The sequence below is a fragment of the Hyperoodon ampullatus genome, assembly GCF_949752795.1.
Source record: "Hyperoodon ampullatus genome assembly, chromosome: 10".
In the NCBI taxonomy this organism is placed as follows: domain Eukaryota; kingdom Metazoa; phylum Chordata; class Mammalia; order Artiodactyla; family Ziphiidae; genus Hyperoodon; species Hyperoodon ampullatus.
The window spans coordinates 103873872-103895264 of record NC_136923.1 but is presented as its reverse complement, the minus strand read 5'-3'; the positions used below and the strand labels follow the sequence as shown (position 1 = coordinate 103895264).

At 46.1% G+C, this 21393-nt stretch overlaps 1 protein-coding gene across 1 annotated transcript in view; it reads right to left on the bottom strand.

Moving 5' to 3' along the window:
- The window catches only part of MYLK4 (myosin light chain kinase family member 4), a gene marked incomplete at its 3' end in the record, with an annotated part of 88870 nt that overhangs the window by 52619 nt on the left and 14858 nt on the right, over window positions 1-21393 (bottom strand). Inside the window, exon 2 of the mRNA XM_079712452.1 lies at window positions 14968-15238. Coding sequence (XP_079568578.1) covers window positions 14968-15126 — 159 coding nt within the window. The 5' untranslated portion in view covers window positions 15127-15238. The remainder of the gene's footprint in view (window positions 1-14967; window positions 15239-21393) is intronic.

Sequence of the window (21393 nt, the reverse complement as noted above, 5' to 3'; positions counted from 1 at the left end):
ATGTTCAGGAAAGGATTTTGCCTGGTTCCCAAGAAACAGCCTGACAGACTCCTGGAAGAACATATACACTATATACACACACACACGCACACACATATATACACACATATACACAGGCATTCTGGATATGTTTGTGTGTATGTGTATGTATATAATATGTAAGCAGTATTCACAACTGTGGTAGTAAATGTTTTTCTTTCAGCATGTTTTTACACTAAACTTTAATTAACCCTTCATTTTTCAATTGCAGAAGATAACAAACATTCTACTGTTTCTTACGCTTTAATGCGCACATGAGCAGGAACCTTGTTCAAATGCAGATTGCTACCGGGCAGGTCTGGGTGGGACCTGATAGTCTGCATCTCTAACCAGCTCCCAGGTGATGCTGGCAAGCCATGGACCACTCTTTGAGTAAAAAGAAGTCCAGTTTGTGGTGAATGACCATCTTCATCACACGGAAAACAGCAACTGTCAAAGATTAGAATACATAAAAGAAACAAATAAAAACTATGTTCAGATTAACTTACTCTTTCTTAGATAATCTCAGAATGGATTCAGAATCCATACGATGCCTCTGGGCCATAATTGTAAACAAGTTTCACTCAATTTTATGAGAGCCATTTCAGAGAACAAGCTGATAGACAAATTTTGACTTGAGAGAAAGAGGCGGACGGCAGCCAGAGCTACAGGTGTCCTGTTACTACGGACACTCTGATCCGTGGGTAAATGAAGAAAGCCCGGGTATATCAGATCACACCGACCTCTCAAAGTCGACTCTGCCAGTCTAGAAATGATTAAAATTTCATTCAAGCACATCCTCTTGGAACTCGTGGGGAAAATTCCAACACCAATATTATTCCAAATATTCTGCTATTTGGAGCTTCGCCCCACTCATTACTTTGTTTGAATATCTGAAATAAGTCTACGAATAATTATCCTCACTTCAAAGGCTTAAAATACGAAACGGTCCCTAAACTGTGCTGGTAATAACTAGAACACAAATGAAAATGGACATGCGTAATACAGGTGCTGTGAAGGATACAAAGAAATACAGGGAACGATCCCCATGGGGAAGGAGCCCCAGCTTTTTAGGAGCAGAGGCCAAACCTGAGTAACTACCAGAAAGGGCGTCAAAACTACCCCCACAAACGGCACAGGGTATTTAGACGGTGCACTTAATAAAGGATGAGGTAGTCAGTGCAAACCGGGAGGTCGGATTAGAATCGACCGTGCTGGGATGTGAATCTCACCTTGAAGGACAGAGGATCCCAAAAGGCACAGGAGAGGAGAGAGAATGAGGGAAGGTGTGGTGAAAGGGAAAAAAGTGGGAACAGAAGTTACACTTGAGTCACATCTCTGTGCCAGGCACCAAGCCACTTGCTAACAGGTGGATTAGCTCATTTCATCCTCCAACTTCTCCTGCGAGGTTGGCATCATTACACCACTTTGGTGAACCACGGATGGAGACGCAGGTCACACAGCTGGTAAGGGCTCCCATGGGAATTTGAATCTGGGTCTCTGATACCCAAGTCAACAATCGGTTTTCTCTAAACCAGCCTTCCCGCAGGTGCACACCTGGCGGCGCCCTGCGATATGGATATGAGTCAGGAAACAGAGACTTCAGTGGTCAAATACACTTTGAAAGCTCTTAGGATAAATAATACTAATAACATTTCAGATATGAGTTAACGTTTATTGAATGCTTCCCATGTGCCTGGTTAAAAACGGCTTTGTTGTTGTTGTTTTATCAGCGGGACCTCTCAGAGCCTTTAATGTTCTAACGTGCATTGAGAATTTCCAACCTTATGCGTTGGGGAATAATATTAATAATCCCACGTAAGATGATATTGATCGTGCAGACACATAATATTAAAATAGACTAACTGGAAATGGGCTGATGGGCTTCAGTTTAAGTCATCATCTGCTGATGGACAAGCTGATGCTTCAGACACAATGACAGGTGACTGCCCACTCTTCCCTTTAACCTCCAGATAATTTCATCAGAATACACAGCTCTGTAATAAACGCTGTGTGGCCCACTGAGCTTGGGACCAGGGACAGAGGGTGGGGAGGTGGAGAACGCAGCTTCCCCCAGGGTATTCAACAGCTGGCTCAGTGGCGTCTGGTCAATCACCATTTGAAATACCAAGAGACGAGTGTTCCCGACAGGACACCAGTGGAATCCCTCCTGCCCTTTATCACACCGGTGATCATAATTGTTCTAATTTGAGGGTTTGTAAATCTTTGTAAACTCTAACTGTGTCAGTCTTGAACTACCTGTGCACTGCCCCGCTCCCACGTCATGTTGGAAAACATGTTCAATAAATTAAATAGTCCTGCTTTCGCTCATGTCCTATTAAGCCCACGTTGCTAAATCTTTCTGTGTTTTTCAAATAACACAACCCCACCATTAAGCATTTGGTGACTTTCCAAGTCACGTTCCCATTATGGTCCTGTGACTAGTTGGGCCTCTTGAGAGGGGATTCGTGCAGCCTGGACGGAGTGCTGTTCTCTGCCTTGGGATCTCTGAAGATCACGCATCTTATCTGTACACATCCTTGGATGACAGTGAGAGAAATACCAACCCATTTTGCCATCATCCCACATGTAAGAAACCTTTGAAGAAGTCACGTCCAGAATTTGGTGTTTGACAGGATGGAAGGAAGGAAGGAAGGGTCAATGGTACAAGACAGTGAGGTCAAGATCACTGAGGTTTCCAACCCAGTCACCAGGAAACCTGAAAGGAAGTTCTGGGTGGAAAGACAGTAGAGGGGAAAAGTCCCTCAGGAACTGGAGTGCGGGGCTCTCCGCAGGAAAGAGGTCAGGCCACAGAAGAGATGCCAGTGCTGCGTAAAGGCTCAGCTGCTGCTAACAATAAACATGTACTGCTTTGTCTGTGGTGCCCTCTCTCTATGCCAAGCACTGTATTAACTACTTTACACAACAACCCTGTGGGGTCGGTATTGTTAACCCCAGATGAGGAAGCAGGTGAGAGAGGCTGAATAATATGCTTGGTGTCATAAAGGCAGCCAAAGGCAGAAATGAAATCCAAGCTTGTGGTCTTACACTAAACTACGTTCACAGAAAAAACGGCTCACCCTGTAGCGCCTCACTATTAAGTACAAGCACCTGCAAAAATACCACGTATCAATTTTACTGTAAAAGCTAAACAAGATAGCCCTGGATGATCCACCCTCCTGATTGATCATCCACTATCTTTAGTGGAAACTCAATTCCATTCAATAGCCAGGACTTAACTATGATTAATAAAGTACAGAGAGTACAGAAACTGTCGTGTATTGTATAACAAACAAATTAAGTATCTTATGGCATGCTGACAAAGAGCAGTTAGTTTATAATTTTGCAGCCTTATTATATGTTTGAGAAAATCATTAGTTCCAATGTTTTGTTTCCTGTCTTCTCCTCTGTCCAGGAATCACAGGCTGAGAACAGGGTGATGGCAGCCTCAAGATACTGGTTTCAACAACTGGAAGGGTGAGGATGTAAACTGGTGCAGCCACTGTGGGAAACAGTATGGAGATTCCTCAAAAAGCTAAAAATATAGCTACCATATGATCCTGTAATCCCACTCCTGGGTATATAGCCAAAGAAAACAAAAACACGAATTCAAAAAGATACATGCACCCCAATGTTCATAATTGCATTATTTTTACAATAGCCAAGATATGGAAGCAAGCCAAGTGTCCCTCAAGAGATGAATGGGTAAAGAGGATGTATATATACATGCAATGGAGTATCACTCGGCCTTAAAAAAGAATGAAATAATGCCATTGAAACAACATGGATGGACCTAGAGGGTATTATGTTTAGTGAAATAAGTCAGAGAATGACAAATGCTGTATGATATCACTTATATGTGGGATCTAAAACAATAATACCAATGAATGGATATGCAAAACAGAGACAGACTCTCAGACATAGAAAACTAGTGGTTATGAAAGGGGAGGGAGAAGGGGGAGGAGCACATAAGGGATATGGAATTAACAAACTGCTACGTATAACACAGATAAGCAACAAGGATATATTGTGCAGCCCAGGGAAATATAGCCACTATTTTGTAATAACTTTAAATGGAGTAGAACCTATAAAAACATTGAATCATTATGTTGTACATCTGAAGTTAATATTGTAAATCAAACTATACTTCAATTAAATAATTAATTACTTAAACAATTTTTTAAAACCAACTGGATTACCCAGAGCTGCTCTGGCCTCATGGCAGGGCTGCGGGAACTTTTGTAACTTCCTCCCACTGGAGGTCACTGTTACATTGGTTCCAGAGAAGAGCCTCAATGTGCTGGGAAAAAGAAACTAGCCCTTTTTTGTCTATCTACCCAGTCTGGCTGCAGTTGCATTAAGGCAGTGGTCTCCAACCTCCCTGGCACCAGGGACCAGTTTCGTGGAAGAGAATTTTTCCACGGACGTGAGTGGGGGAGGGGGGATGGTTCCGGGATGATTCAAGCGCATTACGTTTACTGTGCCCTTTATTTCTATTGCTGTTGCATTGTAATATATAAGGACATAATTATACAGCTCACCATAATGCTGACAGGGGGCGGAGCTCAGGCGGTGATGTGAGGATGGGGAGCGGCTGTAAATACACATGGAGCTTTGCTTGCCTGCCCCTCCCCCCACCTCCTCCTGTGCGGCCCAGGTCCTAACAGGCCACTGACTGGTACCGGGCCAAGGCCCGGGTGTTGGGGACCCCTGCATTAAGGAATAGAACAACCAAACCGAACAATCACCCGAGGTGAGATGTATTTCAGATAATGTGAAGATAATACATACAAACTGTCCTTAGAAAATGCATCACAGGTGGCTTTCAAACACTTGATGTTTCGGTTCTGAAGAATAAATTCCAGTTAAATGGTCTACAAATAAACCTAGCTCCTCTGTTTCATGCATTGGGCTAACTAATCCATTCAAAAAGAGGTATCGTAGTATATAGTTGCAGAACTTTGGGCAAGTTCCTGACCTCAGTTTACTCATCTGCAAAACAGAGATGATAATTATACCAAATTCATGGGATCCTTGTGAGGATGAACTGGGATGCGAAGTGCTCAGTGCAGTGCCGGGAACATGACAAACACAACGTAAGTGCTAGTGACCCCCACTATCATCCTTAGAGCTGATCAAAGTAGTGCCCACAAGGTTTACATGAGTTCATAGCCGTAAAGTGCCTAAAGCAGGGTCTGGCACACAGTGAGGGCCATTTACATGTTTCTTAAATAAAATAGATAAATACATAGACCCCAGTTTAAAGCATAAATCCTAAGTAGGTAAAGTGCAAACACAGCCTTAAGAATATAGAAACTTGCCTATATTATCCTATCAATTCAACATGCTCCTTCTGGAAGGTTAGGAAGAAATGAGACCTTACGCTTGTCGTTATCCATTTTTAAATTTCGAAATAAGTAGAGATCACCAGGTAGTCTAAAGGAAGACCCTAACGTAAACATCTCTGTGTAGGCATGTTGAGCTGCAGACCACGTGTACCCTTTAAATAAATGATCTCGTTTCATCATATTCTACCTCTTTTTGAGATCATCAGTGACCATCAGTAAGGGAAACTGCTCTGGTCCTTGCGTCTCAAGTGTCTGCCCTCCAAACGGAGTTGCATTCGGCAACGATTACTGGAAATTCTTCATTCAGTGGGAGCTCAGTGACTCTTCGCTGAGTAAGTTAATATAGAATCTAGGCACAAAGATTTACGAGAATGCTTACACTCTGATACAGGCTGATTAAATGCGTTTATATTCCTGCTTCACCAAGTACATTCTTAAGGAAACCTGGCTCTTTAAAAAACGAAAACTAAAGCTTTGAGTGTCTGGTGGTGAAAAGTGTTGTGGTTACTAGTACACTCTGGTGCCACGGCCTGATTTTGTGTGGAGGTGCCAACAGTTTTACCCACCACTGCCTTTTTGTCACTAGTGCAGATGTCAAGGCAGTGCAAAAAGCAAAAATATTAGAATAGAACAGAAAATAGTTTTGACCGTGCGGACCTCTAAAAGAGTCTTAGGGTCCCCTGGTGGGTTCAGGGACCTCACTTTGAGAACTGCTGGTCCCAGGGAAAGACAGAGCTGGACACCGTAGATTCATCACGTGTTCCCCTTGGCTGGTCCAGCCTCTCCTTCTCTGGACCATTTGTGAAAAACCCCGGGGCTGTTGGGACCCTCCTTAGGGTTCAGGCTGGACAGCGTGGTAAGTGTCTTCTGAGGCCACACCCGTGGTGCTTTCTAAAGCTCTCTCCCGAGAACTGTAGAGGCCTGAGAGATTCAGGGGAGGGCCAGGGCCTTCGGCAGGTTCTGGGAGACTTGGAAGCTCCGCGTAAACTCTTCACTTCCTGCTACCTCCCCTCCTGTCCCCTGGCATCCGAGGGAGCTCAAACCCCTTTCAGGTTGGGGAAACATCCTGCAAACCATATATACACTGGACTCAGAGACACCCAGGCTGGACGTGGGTCCCGGAACTGATAGGTGCCCTGGGACAGGACTAGGGTAGAGCAGCACCTGCCAGGGGTTGACAGTCTGCCTGTCAGATCTCCACAGTCAACATCCCAGGACTCCGCCTGTGCCCTGGCATACCCCAAACAGAGCACAACTCAACTTAGAATCATATGGCTGGAAAGGGATGCACCATCATAAAGTGTCTACGTTGTACAGAAGGTAGAGACCTTTCTTTGGGACACAGAAAAAAAAATTTATGAATTAAAATCTTGTCTTTATAATTCATTTCTACACTTACTCCTATCCTAATTTAGTTTGGATAAGCCCTAAACAGTGTAAAAAACATAAGGAAAGGAAAGGTGACATCCGTGTTCACTGCTCACATTTGGAATGCAAACCCTACAAGCTAAAGGTCCACTAGACAAACTAGAGGTTGGGCTCACACACCCTTCACTTCCAGCCCGGTCTCTGCCTCTTTTCAGAATTTCCTGACTCCTGACCACGGACCGGGCACCAGTCTGCCCCGTCACGACCTGAGCCTTCTAACGGGCTCCTTGTCACACAGACCCCAGCTCCCAGCTTGCGGCCTGGGGTGTTGCTCCCAGTGCAGCAGCCGGGGAGCAGGGAAGTCAGGCAGAGGGGGCACCAAGGCCAGAGGCCAGGGCCCGGCTGACGGTCAGCCACCCTGCGAGGGGCCTGCAGGACCTCTGTCCGCTGATCCAGGGGCTGCCCCATGGCTGCTGTGCCGGGTCCGCGTGGGAACAGCCAGCAGGAACTTGACAACGACCTCGCCTAGGGTGGCCCAGCCCCCTGTGAAGAAGGCGGCCTCTGACCTGGACGTGGCTGGATGTGGGGAAAGGACAGTCTCTCGATGCAGCGACCCTGGGACAGGCCCCCTTTACCTCTCCTGGGCTTTGAGTTCCCTCAGAGAAGGACCTGGGTCAGCTGACCTCCAAGGTCTCTCGGGAGCTATGCTTCCCAGGCCCCTGACCTCCTTCAACATCCCATCCATTGCGGAAACGCCACAGTGGCCTGCGCTGCTTGGGATCCCGGGTGCTCGAAGCCGGGAGCCACACTCACGCCGCAGGTCTGGGCTGGCAGCCTGTCGTTTGCACACAGTCAATGGACTAGCCAATCAGATGTCTTTCCCTGATCAAAAGTTGTAAATGACGGGTGCGGTTCACCCGCACGCAACTGAAAATGCTGGGGGTTTGTCACCCTGCGGACGGCCCTTGGAGTGGCAGGGGGCAATGCAGCCTTCGGGACTCCCCTGTTCCACACCCCCGGGCCCCACCCCCGCTCCCACCCCCACTCCCTGAAGTCGATTCCCAGGACAATCCCAGCATCTGCGCTCGAGCTCCTGACTCGGCGCCGCTTTCTTCTGCGACCTCAGGAGCAATGGCAGGGAGAACCGGGGCCAGCACGCGAGAGGCACTGGCTGAATTTGACCTGTTAGGGGGTCTCTATGTGTCTGTGTCCAGAGCGGAGACTTTGGGCCTCTCTTCTCTCCACTGCTGTCTGCTTATCGCCCCCCCCATCTTTGTTATCATCTCTATGTTTGGGGCAGAAGGTGAGAAATAAAGCCCAAAGTGTCCAGTGGTCCAGGACAAAGACCTGGACACAGCGCCCCGAGGCCAGTGTCCAGCGGCTGACGTGGCGTCACCTCCTTACTAAGGGTTTGGGGTGATTTTCGGTTGTGAACTAACAAACCCTTTTTAAAATTTATATATGTGTATGTTATTGTGTATTTGAAAATCTAGAATAAGCACATCAAAAACATGATTCCAGGGACTTCCCTGGTGGCGCAGTGGTTAAGAATCCTCCTGCCAATGCAGGGGACACGGGTTTGATCCCTGGTCCGGGAGGATCCCACATGCCACAGAGCAACTAAGCCCGTGAGCCACAACTACTGAGCCCGCATGCCACAACTACTGAAGCCTGCCTGCCTAGAGCCCCTGCTCCGCAACAAGAGAAGCCACCACAGTGAAAAGCCCGCGCACCACAACAAAGAGTAGCCCCCGCTCGCTGCAACTAGAGAAAGCCTGCGCAGCAACAAAGACCCAAATGTGGCCAATAAATAAATTAATTAATTAATTTAAAAAAAAAAACATGATTCCACTTTATTCTTGCTTTTGCTAAAAATTTTTAATGACTTGATATGTGAAAATATTAACTAATAAGAGTAAAAGTAATATGTAGATGTAGCAAAAATCATGAAAGGGGTGAGAGAAAAACTGAAGTCCGGGAAATACTGATAGATAAATGTGCTTTTTACGACCATAATGTCTTGGGTAAGTGGATCAGGACACAGTTTGCTCAACTGTATTTAGGAATTTCATTACCAATATGCTAATCATTTTCTTACGTAGGAACACAGACTTGATTTGCAATATTTATATATTTTGCTACACTGCTTTAACTTTGAGAGAGAGAAAATAAGATATTTTTTTCATATGACACCAAATGACATGAAGCTATCACAACTTTAATTATTCTGAGAACCTGAAATGACACAAACATAAACTGGGACTCCCAGAATCTCCCACGGGCAGGGAGCTGCCCCCAGGATATTGGGAAGCCTTTTAATTGTTTTATGTCCTGAATGGAGACCGACATCCAGATAGGATTCTCTGATGCCCTGAAAAGGCAGCTCCTAAAACTATGCACTTGTAGAAGCTTCTAAGACAAGAGGTCGCGCACATTTCTAAATAATCATTAGCAACAGAAAAAAACAAGAGGATGTGTTGTACAAACTGATTTAAGAGACATTTTCTTTACAGTTAAAAAGTTACAAAAACTTTTTTTAGGGGACTTCCCTGGCGGTGCAGTGGTTGGGAATCCGCTTGCCAATGCAGGGGACATGGGTTTGAGCCCTGGTCCGGGAAGATCCCACATGCCGCAGAGCAACTAAGCCCGTGCGCCACAACTACTGAGCCTGAGCTCTAGAGCCCGCGAGCCACAACTACTGAGCCCGCATGCCACAACTACTGAAGCCCGCTCGCCTAGAGTCCATGCTCCGCAACAGAGAAGCCACCACAATAAGAAGCCCATGCACCGCAACAAAGAGTAGCCCCTGCTCGCCGCAACTAGAGAGAGCCCGCGCGCAGCAACGAAGACCTAACGCAGCCAAAAATAAATAAATAAATAAATTTATTTTAAAAAAAAACACACACCCAAAGCACTCCTAATTAGCCCAGCTATCTGTCAGCCTCTCCTCTGGGAAACACTTGGAGGCCACGTCTCATAGCCGGGGAAGTAACCCATTCTTTTCTACGTGCAAGATGAAAGCGCACAGTGTTTCCCATTGGAGGCGTGTTCAACAGCCAAAAGTGATTGACGCTCGGGCAACAGCAACAGATACTGTGTCAGGTGCATGGACAGGAGCAGGGCCACCATGAAAGCCCGGCTCCTTGAGTTCTGGGTCCTCTGAGCACCACCAGGACGAAGAGCTGGTAGTTTCTTGTGTGTTTTTGTTTTGTTTTGTTTTTGGCCGTGCCACGTGGCATGTGGGACCCTAGTTCCCTGCCTGGGGATCGAACCTGGGCCCCCTGCGTTGGAAGCGCGGAGGCTTAACCACTGGACCGCCAGGGAAGCCCCCATGGTGGTTTATTGTTGAATAAGATATAAATCAGGCGTTTATAGGCAGGTATAGGGATATATCACCCAACTCCCCTGCAGAAATTTTTTAACCATAAATTAATGCATTTTCAATACAGGGAATATCCAAGGAGGTAAAAATTAATTCTTTAGGAGGGGTGAAAAAAATCTTACTCTTTTTATGTGCAAAGCACAGATACACCTATAATACATGAACATGAATACAGTGCATCTGTGGTATTAAGGTTTCGTGGGAGGGGTCCCTGGGATGGGGGAGATGGTGATGAGGAAGATGGGGAGCACTGTTGTCAATCCACGTCCTGCGGGAACAAGGATCCAAAACGCTCCCTGTAGTATTTGCTAAACTGCCTTATATTGTCTTAAAAATAATTCATCTATGCTAATTGGTAAAAGAATTAAATATGCAGAAAGAACTGATTTCCCAGATATGAATACCCTCTGTTGGGAAGAGCTAAAGTCCTTAGAATCTGAATTCTTTCTCCACTGTTTCTCCACTGTCTGGAAAACAGAATTCCACTGTTTTCCTGACAGAATTCCATTCCTAGAACAGCTACGGCATCACAGGAAAGGCATCATGGGGCAACGGTTCAAAGGAAACATCACGGAAGGCCGTGCTCGGTAGCTTTGTCAGAAGAGGTGATCACTCTTCAGACACTGCTTTTGCACAGACTTCTTTATAAGGGGAAAGGATGCTTTGCTGTCGTGCCGTTTTGTTTTCCTAAGCCACATAGAGGTAAGAGAAGAAGAGATGCTGACGTTATTCTGAGCTCTCACAGACAAAAATAGTGCACGTCAGGAATGGCCGTCTCCAGATTCCCCGAAAGTTGGTGGAGAGGCTGACAATGAAGTGTGCCACCTGCCTCTCCTCATCCCAACCCCCAAGGCAGCCGTCCTGGGCGAGGACTGAGACGGGACATGCCTCCCCTCTGCAGGGCAAGCCCACTCCCTGGCTGGAAACACTCAAATAGGACAGTAACACAGATCCGCCACAGTTGAAAGTGACGATGTCACTACCTGCGTGTCCTCAAGGGCAGGCGCCTGTCCGCGACCTCCCCGTGTCATCACGGACCGGAGCACACGCCAGAGGATGGGAGACGAGAGAAGGCACACGCTGCCTACGATCCAGACGTCTTTTCTTCTAAGTGATAAGTCCATCCCCGACTGCCCTCCCCTGACCCAGCGCGAGCACGTTCCCAAGCAAAACTCTGCTCTGAGCAGGAGGCGTTGCCCAGCCGCAGGGTTCTGCAGGACCCCAAGGGAGACGCTTCCAGTTACACCATCAGCGGGTAATCTGCCTCTTTAAAAGGAGAAAATAGGATGGCCCGTGTGACAGATCTGAAACAGGTGCAGCGGCAGAGGGAGACGGGCTGGCGACAAGTGACACCCCCGAGAATGCGCTCGTCTCCAGTTCAAGGACAATTAGCACCACGGAAACTGGGCCGCCGCCAAGGAGCTTTCTCCTGCCCTCGCGGTCCGACACGCAGCCCTAAACATCACAACCCCTCCACCCGCAGCTACGCTATTTTGAGATCTAAGTTATAGTCACTGTGCCTGCCGCCGATGGTCCGACTTCAGAGCGGTCAGGCAGGAAAGGCCACCTGCTACTAAATGTGCAACTGCTGTCACGCTTGCCCCAACCCACTCTAGCCTGTTCACATCCTGTCGATGACCATCTTGTTCTGTTCGGTCTTTGGCGCATTTGGAGCAGCGGTTGAACATTCCAGGGGCTGTGATCCCGCCCCCTCGGGGCCGTCCTCACTTCTGCCCGATAGCTTCCCTTCCTCCCCTCGGGACCACGCCTGGGGGTGGAGGGGAAGGGGCTAGGGGTCTCAGGAAGGCGGGCGAAACCAGAGGACAGGAGATGAGCACAGATAACCCCGGGCACAAAAAGCAGGGATGCATACAGCAGATGGGGGCGGGTCGGGGAAGGCGGACGGACCCGCGGGGATTTGGCCTCCGGTTGTCTGAGAACGGAAGCTCCTTGGTCTTCCATCAAGCAAATAGAATGTGTGTGTGTGTTTGTGTGTGTGTATCAAAACAGCAAATTAGATCTGAGGGAAATGCAGCCCAGGGCTTATTTATATGGGTAATAGAGAATGAACAAAAGAGGAAAACCTGGATTTGATTGTGTAAAAGTAATACTAATTACAGTTATGAGAGCCGTTATCATTTACAAGTTAATGGTACATACACAGTAGCTATTAAACTCATCACTCATCTGTGCCACATTAGTTATTTAAGTTTTACTTTATTTCAACACCATATTATGTGGCTTTAGATCTAGTTTATTACAGTGTATCTGCTAAAAGCCTTTAAAATTCTACACTATTTAGGTGATTTTGAACAGCCTTTGGAATATAAAAGAATGAGAAAAGTCATCTGAAAACAGAATTAAAAGGAAAGTTGGAAAACAAAAGGAACAAAACATAGTATAAAAGTAGAGTATGTGGAATTTAATCAATTCAACAAAAAATAAAGCAGAGGAAAAGAAGGAAGAGAGTTCAAAATAAATCCAGAGGAGGAAAAATGAGTGAAATAGAAAAACCTGGTTAAGAGCAGGAAAAGAAGAAGAATCTGAGCTTCGCCAAACTATGTTAACAAACATAAGTTGTTGAATGCATAGATAATTTTTTCCTCTTAGGAGAGAAAAGACTCTTCTAGAAAGAAATTGAGCCTCAAGCCTTCAGAACAGTTTGCGTGTCACTCAAGTGTCTGAAATTCAGTGTAAATTCTTGTCGGTGCACTGCAGGGAGGGTCTCGACTACTGTTACCTGAGCTAAGCTTCTCAAGGAGAGGAGGGGTAAAGAGAAAGGGGGCCAGGTGGGAAAATGGTGCGAGCACTTTTATGGCTCCTGGAGAGGAGGGTGTGGCGCTGTGAAGGTGCCCCGTGGCCCAGCAGGAGACTGAGCCGAGCCAGTCCAGCTCCGTCTGCATTCCGGAGGACATCCGAGCCGCTGGAAGGCCCTCCTTGCCCACCCCTGCCAGGCCTGCTGGCCGTCCGTGCACCCACCCACTGGGCAAGTGAGGGCCTCCGGGGCCGGGGCCTGGGCCTTGGCAGACACAGAGAGAAGAGCTCCGTGCCTCCCGACCGTGTGCCCGTCCGTCCTCCACAAGGCGAGACAGAGAGCCGGGGAGATTGCCGACATCTCTGGGCCTTGAGCCATTTACCAAGAAGAAACTGAATGGGACACATGGTCATTCCTCCCCACCTTCCACACAGCAGTGACCGCAGGGTCCACGCCAGGGCCCAGGTGACACAGGGGACATCAGACCAATCGCAAAGGACGTTCTTCTAGGGTCTCTGAGGAACAACATTCTCAGTGCTTCCCTCAAAAGTATCCTAAAATATTTAACTTCCCAGTCATTTGATTTCTAATATTCTGGAGTGGTTCATCACAAAAACAATTCTTCCTAAAAATGTTCATGTTTCTGCTAAGCACCATTTCACTCTTTAAAGATATGGCCTACTTACAACAATTATATCACAGAACCTGGAGAAAAACAGTCCTGGAAACATAATCAAATTCATAGAAACTATTGCAAATAGTTGGTTATTTCACAGTTATCCTGTAAGAATATTGTGTCTCCTCTGTTCTACAGAAATTAGTGAACAGAAGAGGAAACTCTTCTGTTCATTCATTTGTATTGTAAGCAGCTCTAATGAGGAAGCCCTCATATCTGACTTAAATTTTGCCCGTGGAAGTTTCTTCTTGGTGTTTGCTGAACAAGACGTTAGCTCATCAGGAAAGCGGAGGTCTCAAAACACCCACGTTTCAAGCTGACTCGTTTCTTCTATCCAGTACATTTTACACGAGTCCTGCGCCCTTTACATCTACCGGCTTTAGTTCACTGTCTGTTGCATCGTTAGAAATGCCCTTCCTACCTGGACAGGGGTTTTCAGAACAGGAGCCAGACAAAGAGGGACGTATCCCAAACCTACCTAAGAATCACTTGCTCTGATTATTAAAAATAATGATCCCCAGCCCTCAGCCAGAATGCAGGACTCACTTAAATAGACCTGTTTGTTCCACAAACATTCTTGGTGCCTATTCGGTGCCGTGACCAGGAAAGCAGCCAAGAATGCAAGGTGGAGTGATGTGAAGTCCTGACGTTGAGGAGGGCATCCAGAGAAGGGTGACAAACAAGTCCCAAACAATTGCAGGTGCTAGAGCGAGGCCCACGCAGGGCGGGCAGGAAGGGTGCTCTGTGGATGGTGAGGGAGACCCAGCGAGCTCAGACAGGGGACGGGGTGTGGCTGGCTGACACCTACTGAACGCCTACCCTGGTGACAGAGCCTGTGCTGAGTGCTTTACATACATTCAGTGTTCTAACAGCTACGGCCCCACTATTCAGACAGGCAGCCCCCGGGTTGGTTTAGTAACTGCCAAAGAGCAAGTAGCCAGAATGGGGCTCTGCACGAGGTGTGCCATCGGCAAGAGCTTGTCCCTGACTCTGACCGCCACTGTCAACAGCGAGGACCTCAGGGTCTTGAGGAAATTAGAAACTTCTGCAGGGCAATTGTGGCCCTCGCAGTGCTTCTCTGGATTTCATGCCCAAACCCATCCTTTTAAACCATCCTTCCTAAGAAATGTGTTTCCATACGTTCACCCTCGTAACCTGTAAACCAGCCACCAGGCTGAGGAGCTGCCTGCAAGGGAGAGGTGCACGTTCAAAGGCCTCCTGATGACTTACTGCACCCACCTATACGTAAACCTCCATGAAACAAAATGGAAGTTTGCCTGTTCATGAAGTTTCCTTAACTCTACACAAGTGACCAAACAGAATCGGAAAACGGTTGTATAAATGGCGACAGGTATTGCTTTATGGGAGAAAAGATAAAGTAGAACTGACACTTTTCAGGAGACTAACTTAGCACAGTTACCTCACTCTTCCCAGATCTCGAATCCTGTTCACTAGAACTTTCTTCCAGAATACACTTCACTTTCTCCACCTCTTCCATGCACTGAAAAAAGGCCATTTTCTCCAGCTGGTCACTGTGGTAACACGTGTTGATTTCTTCCAGCCTCTTCACTTTTAGCATCTTGGTAGTGAGCCCGACTAAGTTCCTGTCTGGTGTGTGGTTTTCGTCCCCCTCCGTCTCCGATTTTTAAATCAGGACGCAGCCGTGACTTTTGAGTCTGCCTTCCTCTTGACTGCAAGGAGGAGAAACAGAGTTCTCATCACCGACGCACACATTTGACTCTGTGGGAAAATGACCACTGGGAATTTAGAAGTCGCTTCTATTTAAACAGAAGGGACCCAAAATTAGGAAGAGAAATGCAATTATCAATACTGAGTTTCAAATGCTGGAACTCTGAAAGGAAAAAGGTTTCTTTCCCCACTTTTTTCTACAAAAGCAAACAGTAAGAAGCCACCTTAAGCTTCACTGGGCAACTACAATTTTCCCTCATTACCTAAAATAAGTGTTTATGTTAAGTTTATGTTAAGTGGCTGGTACAAGTATGGGATACAAAGTTTCTCTGGGTTTAACTGGATTTGCTGGTTTTGCTCCTCCTGGCCCTGGTGGGAAGAGCTTGCTGTGTAAGGAAGGGGCTCCCTGGCGCTCCCCCCGGGAACTCTGTGCCCTCGGAGGACTGCTCTCCACCAAATGAGCCATTTCCAGAGCCCCCCTCTGCCTACATCTTAAAGCGTTTGGTGTTTATTTTTAAAAGAACTTTGTTTCCTAATAATCCTCTCACATAGATTAAGATTCCCAGATACCTTTCCTTGCATCCTCATTAGCAGCTAAGTACCAAAGATGTCACATCCTTGTGCTTTCCTTGAAATACTTCCCTTACAAATGTAGGTGATACATGTTCTACTGCTCTGATACTAAAGATCTATGCGTATGTATGTGCCTGTGCATCTCCTGATCATTAGGGGAGACTGATGAGAACTTGTGGCCGGTTCCCTCCTGAGGCCCCCTGCTGGAGATTTTCTGGAAATTGCTTCTTCCAGCTTTTTCTCAACTTGAAATCATCTGTAATTAGCTCCACAAAACGTCATCTTTCATTTTCTCAACTCAACTAGTAAAAATAATACCTTGAGTTACAAATTATTTAAAATCCAATGCTCTACAAACTTCTACTGAACCACACAAAGACCTTACATTTAAACACACTAAAATGTAAGCAGGGTCAGCCAGAGCTCTGTAAAATACACTACAGACCGTCATCAGTGTTCTTACAAGTTGCCCTGAAAACAGTTATTATTAAAATAAGGATTTCATGGCTACGTCTAAGACAAACTACAACTAAAATCTAATATGTAATTGTAGATGGTATTCAAGTTGGCTCAGGAAGCCACATAAAAATTAACATATTAAAACAAAAGCTTGGGTCCAAGGTATAACAATTTTGCAGAGAAAATATTAAACGTTAAGCTCTACCTGGAGTTTGGTACAACTTGTTGTTTAAGGTGATGTAGAAAGACAGAAAATAAGAGTAATTACCATTTATAGGAGGACATGCTGGGGTCCAGACCATTCCAAGTGCAGAGTATAAGTTCCAGCAGATAAAAGGGAGTTTGCAGAGTTCAAAACAACTACGCAATTCCCTGGTAAAAGTCTTGACTCACTGTCAGAGTAAGTCTTCTGAAAAGACAAGTGTCCACTCTGAGAGGAAGTATCCTCTCTCTCAAATGCCACTTTGAGCCCCTGTTTAAACTCAGATGGTCCTTGATCTCATGTTGCTCAGCTGTTGCCTTCTTAGTCAGATGGGGAAGAATATTAATTTTAGACACCAGGCTTTTCAAAGCCGATGGCTCCATTTCAGAGGTCAGGTAAGGAGAGGACAGACCGTAACAGTGGATGAAATATCACCTTCACCTTCTTGTCCCGTCAGGGTGCCAACACTCTCAGGACTACAACGCTGCGTTTGTCTTTGCCATCAGACGCCCCGCTCTCCTGCCCGTTTCAGACTCGGCATTTAGGGCACGCTTCCAGCCAGAGGGTTTAGGTGAGGGAACTGCACAGCCACCTTTTTTGCCCACCTTACACTTTGAACACATCCAACTACAGTAGGAGAGAGCTTCGGATGGCCAAAGCACTCCGCAAGTCCTTAAAATTATTTGCAACATCTCCAGCTGTTTACAGCTGCAGGGCAAGTTCAAAGGCACAGGCCTGAAGGGGAGTTACAAGAACAGTGATAAACTCTCCCTACAAGCGATACCCTGCCTTCCCCTGCCTTCCATCACAGGCCAAGGAAAGAGAATACAGTGCCGGCAAACCACCTGCCTGATCTCAACAGCAGTGGATGCCTAGATTTATTGAAGTTGCATAAAGCCTTGATTCCCCAGAAAATCAAACTAATAATACAAGCGATCCTGCAATTCTTTAGCTTTCACCTCTTCAGAGCCTTTGCCAACCCCTCCACTCCACAGCCCAACACCAGTCTCTAGTGCCCTCTTGCTTTTCCAAAAAAAAGTCCTTATTTTTAATTCAGATCAATGTATTCCATATAAAATAAAAATACGTTTTCATTTTGAGCAGCATATAAAGAATCATAGCAAGATCTTTAAAAAGCCAAATGTTGGGTACTTTTCTAGGATTAGAGAACTTGGCCCTTCAGGAAGAATACCTAAACAATATTAAGTATTTGTGAAAGATAAACTATGTGACCCAATTGTTATGAAAAGACTGAACTTATGTGAGGTTATCAATTTTCCTTGGAGTAACTGAACTGTGAAAAAGTACTGATAAGGTGACCAGTCCCCACACCCAAAGAAAACCATGTGTATGGCCTTCGGCTCATTTGACAGTACCCTCTACCCAGACCATGCAGTCAGTGGAAGCAGACTTTCTGTCCCCTCAGCTCCAGCAAACCAGCCGCAGGCTCTCATCAGCCAGAAGTCAGCAGAAACTGCTCCTTGGCATATTTCCTTAATAATTTTCTTTTATATTAGAGTAGTTTAGGATCTACAGAAAAGGTAAAAAGTGAAAGGATAGCAGAGAGTCCCCCTATGCTCTGCACCCAATTTCCCGGATTTTTAACCTCTTACGTGGGTATAGTACACTTGTCACAATGAATGAATCAATGCTGATACATTATTATGAGCTAAACTCCGTACTTTATTCAGACTTAATGAGTTCTTCCCTAATGTCCCTTTTCTATGTTGGAATCTCATCCAGGATTTCATATTCCATTTAGAAACTCTAGGATTTATGATGGATTGGATACAGGGAGCAAAGGAAAGATGGTAGGCAAGGATGACTTTCCATAGTTTTTCCTGAGCACGTGAAGGAGAGAGCTGGCAGTGACTGGGATGGAGAAGCTCATGGGAGGAGTAACTCGGGGGGAAAAAGTCAGACCCTCAGTGTTTGACAGGTCTGTCAGACATGCGAGTTGAACAGGTTGTGATACAGAAATCTAGTCTTCAGGGGAGAGGTCCAGGTTGGAGATATAAATTTGGAAGTCATCACATGCAGATAAGTTTCATGCACAATACGCATTTAATAAGCATCTGTCAATTGATTACTAGAGAGAAGGTTTTTAATTATGTCTATTTGTCCTAACGGAAAAGTCAATTAAAAGAACCCATGCTACTGTCTTCTAAACTTAAACGACACTAGTGCAGTTCTGCTGTGTCACACTATGTCTAGCTTCTGGCGTCACAGAGGACAAGCAGCCTGGTACAATACTGACACCAAGGAAAACAGGTGATGCACACATACCCACCGTGGTCTACCCACCCAGCCTCGGCACCCTAAGTCCATACCCATAAAATCACTGGAACATCTTTAAAGATGCTCTAAGGCAGCGGTCCCCAACCTTTTTTGGCACCAGGGATGGGTTTCGTGGAAGACAATTTTTCCAGGCACCGGGGGAGGGGGGGATGGTTCAGGCAGAAACGCGAGCGACGGAGAGCGGCGGAGAGCGACGGAGAGCGGCGGAGAGCGGCGGAGAGCGGCGGAGAGCGGCGGAGAGCGGCAGATGAAGCTTCGCTCGCTCACCCACTGCTCACCTCCTGCTGTGCGGCCCCGTTCCTAACAGGGACCCCTGCTCTAAGGCGTGGAAAAATTCACAGTGAGGCTAGAAGCAGCCCCAGCGGTACTTTTCCTGGATTGCCCTCATATTTTGGAGTTGCAAACCTTTTTTAAAAATACTAACCTCAGGGGCTTCCCTGGTGGCGCAGTGGTTGGGAGTCCGCCTGCCGATGCAGGGGACACGGGTTTGTGCCCCGATCCGGGAGGATCCCACATGCCGCGGAGCGGCTGGGCCTGTGAGCCATGGCCACTGAGCCTGCGCGTCCGGAACCTGTGCTCCGCAACGGGAGAGGCCACAACAGTGAGAGGCCCGCGTACCGCAAAAAAAAAAAAAAAAAAAAAAACCGAACCTCAGGAAAACAGCATTCCAGAGAGCCATAGAAATTGTGATGCTTTTCAAGAGACGTTGACCAGCAAGAGGCCGTGCTGTCATAGGAGCGGGCGAGGCAGGCATTGCCAGTGACTCTGTGTGCTGGTCGGCGTCCAAAGCAGCCTGTACAATGCTAATGGTTGCTGGGTGTGCACAGCATTCGGAACGTCTCAGAACAAGGGCTCTTAAACGTCTACACACACAAGTGGAGCAATCTTCACAAACACCAAAATGCAGGTGAAAGGCATCCCTGTTATCCACATAGCTACTGAATTTTCTTCCTTTCAAAAAGCACCACTGAGTATGACTGGTAAGAGCAAAAACTGATACGCTGCACTTCACCAAAACTCACAATCTGCTCTTCAGAAGACACCATTGGAAAATGGAAAGACAAGCTACAGACTCGGAGAAAATACTATGAAATCATTTTGATAAACGACTTTGATATTTGATATTTGATAAACGACTCATCCTGAAAGAAACTCTTACAAATCAACAATATGATGACAACCCAATTTTACAAATGGACAAGAGATTTGAAGGCTATCTTACCAAAGAAGATAAATAAAAGAATAGTTAATATGCACATAAAAAATGCTCTGAAATCTGTCATTAGAGAGATGAAAGTTAAAATCACAATGAAATAACATTTCACACCCGCCAGAAGAGCTATAATAAAAAGGCAGCAGAAGGCAAATGTTGGTAAGGGTGTGGAGTCACGGGAACCCTCAGCACACATGTCAGAGGGAGTGTAAAATGGTGCAGGTGCCTTGGGAAATGGTTCCTTAAAAAGTTATTCCCCATATGACCTAACAATTCTTCTCCCAGGTATCTTCCCAAGAGAAATGAAAACATTTGAACACACAAAGCCTCGCATGCAAATGTTCACAGCCGCATTATTCACAGCAGCCCAAAACTGGAAACAATCCAAGTGTCCAGCAATGGATTCAGTGAATGGAGAAAGGTAATTGATATATCCATTCAAATGCAATACTACTCAACAATAAAAAGGAATGAAGCACTAATCCCTGCTACAAGCTGGATAAACAAAAACATTGTGCTAAGGGCTTCCCTGGTGGCGCAGTGGTTGGGAGTCCGCCTGCCGATGCGGGGGACATGGGTTCGTGCCCCGGTCCTGGAAGATCCCACATGCCACGGAGCGGCTGGGCCCGTGAGCCATAGCCGCTGAGCCTGCATGTCCAGAGCCTGTGCTCCACGACGGGAGAGGCCACAACAGTAAGAGGCCCACGTACAGCAAAAAAAAAACAAAAAAAAACAAAACAAACAAAAAAAAAAACATTGTGCTAAGAGAAAAAAAGACCATATACTGTAAAGTTCCATTTGCATGGAATGTCCAGAAAAGGCACATCTATAGACACAGGAAGTAGATTTAGGTTGCCTGAGGCTGAGAGCAGGAACAGGCATTAACTGTAAACAGAATCTTATTGGGGTGATGGAAAGGTTCAAAAACATTTTGAACAACTCATTAAGTTTCCAAACACATAGTTGAATTGTACACTTATGATGGGTGAATTTTATGATACGTAAATTACACTTCAATAAAGTAATTAAGAAAGCAGAAAACCCAATAATATGAATAATGAAAGGTAAACTTGTTAAAAGAAGAAAGAAAAGCACCAGTGAACAGTTTGTGGCCGGCTGTTCCAGGTGACCCAGGCTGGATCCAAGGAGTCATAAATCATACCCAACGCTTGCCGGGTCACCTGGGGCCAGAGAAAAGGAAGAGGAAACGGTGAGTGGGAAAAGAGTTAAGACTCCCATTCTTCTCTTCTCCGGGTAGGAATACCACATAGTGTGTGGTTTTGTATTTAGTAGAAAATGAACAGAAATTTAAAACTAATTTCTACCTCTTACTTTCTACTTGGAGATAGGAAACTCCAAGGCAGGAGGACAGTGATGTTATGGAACATTCAGACTTGTTTACAACCTAGTTG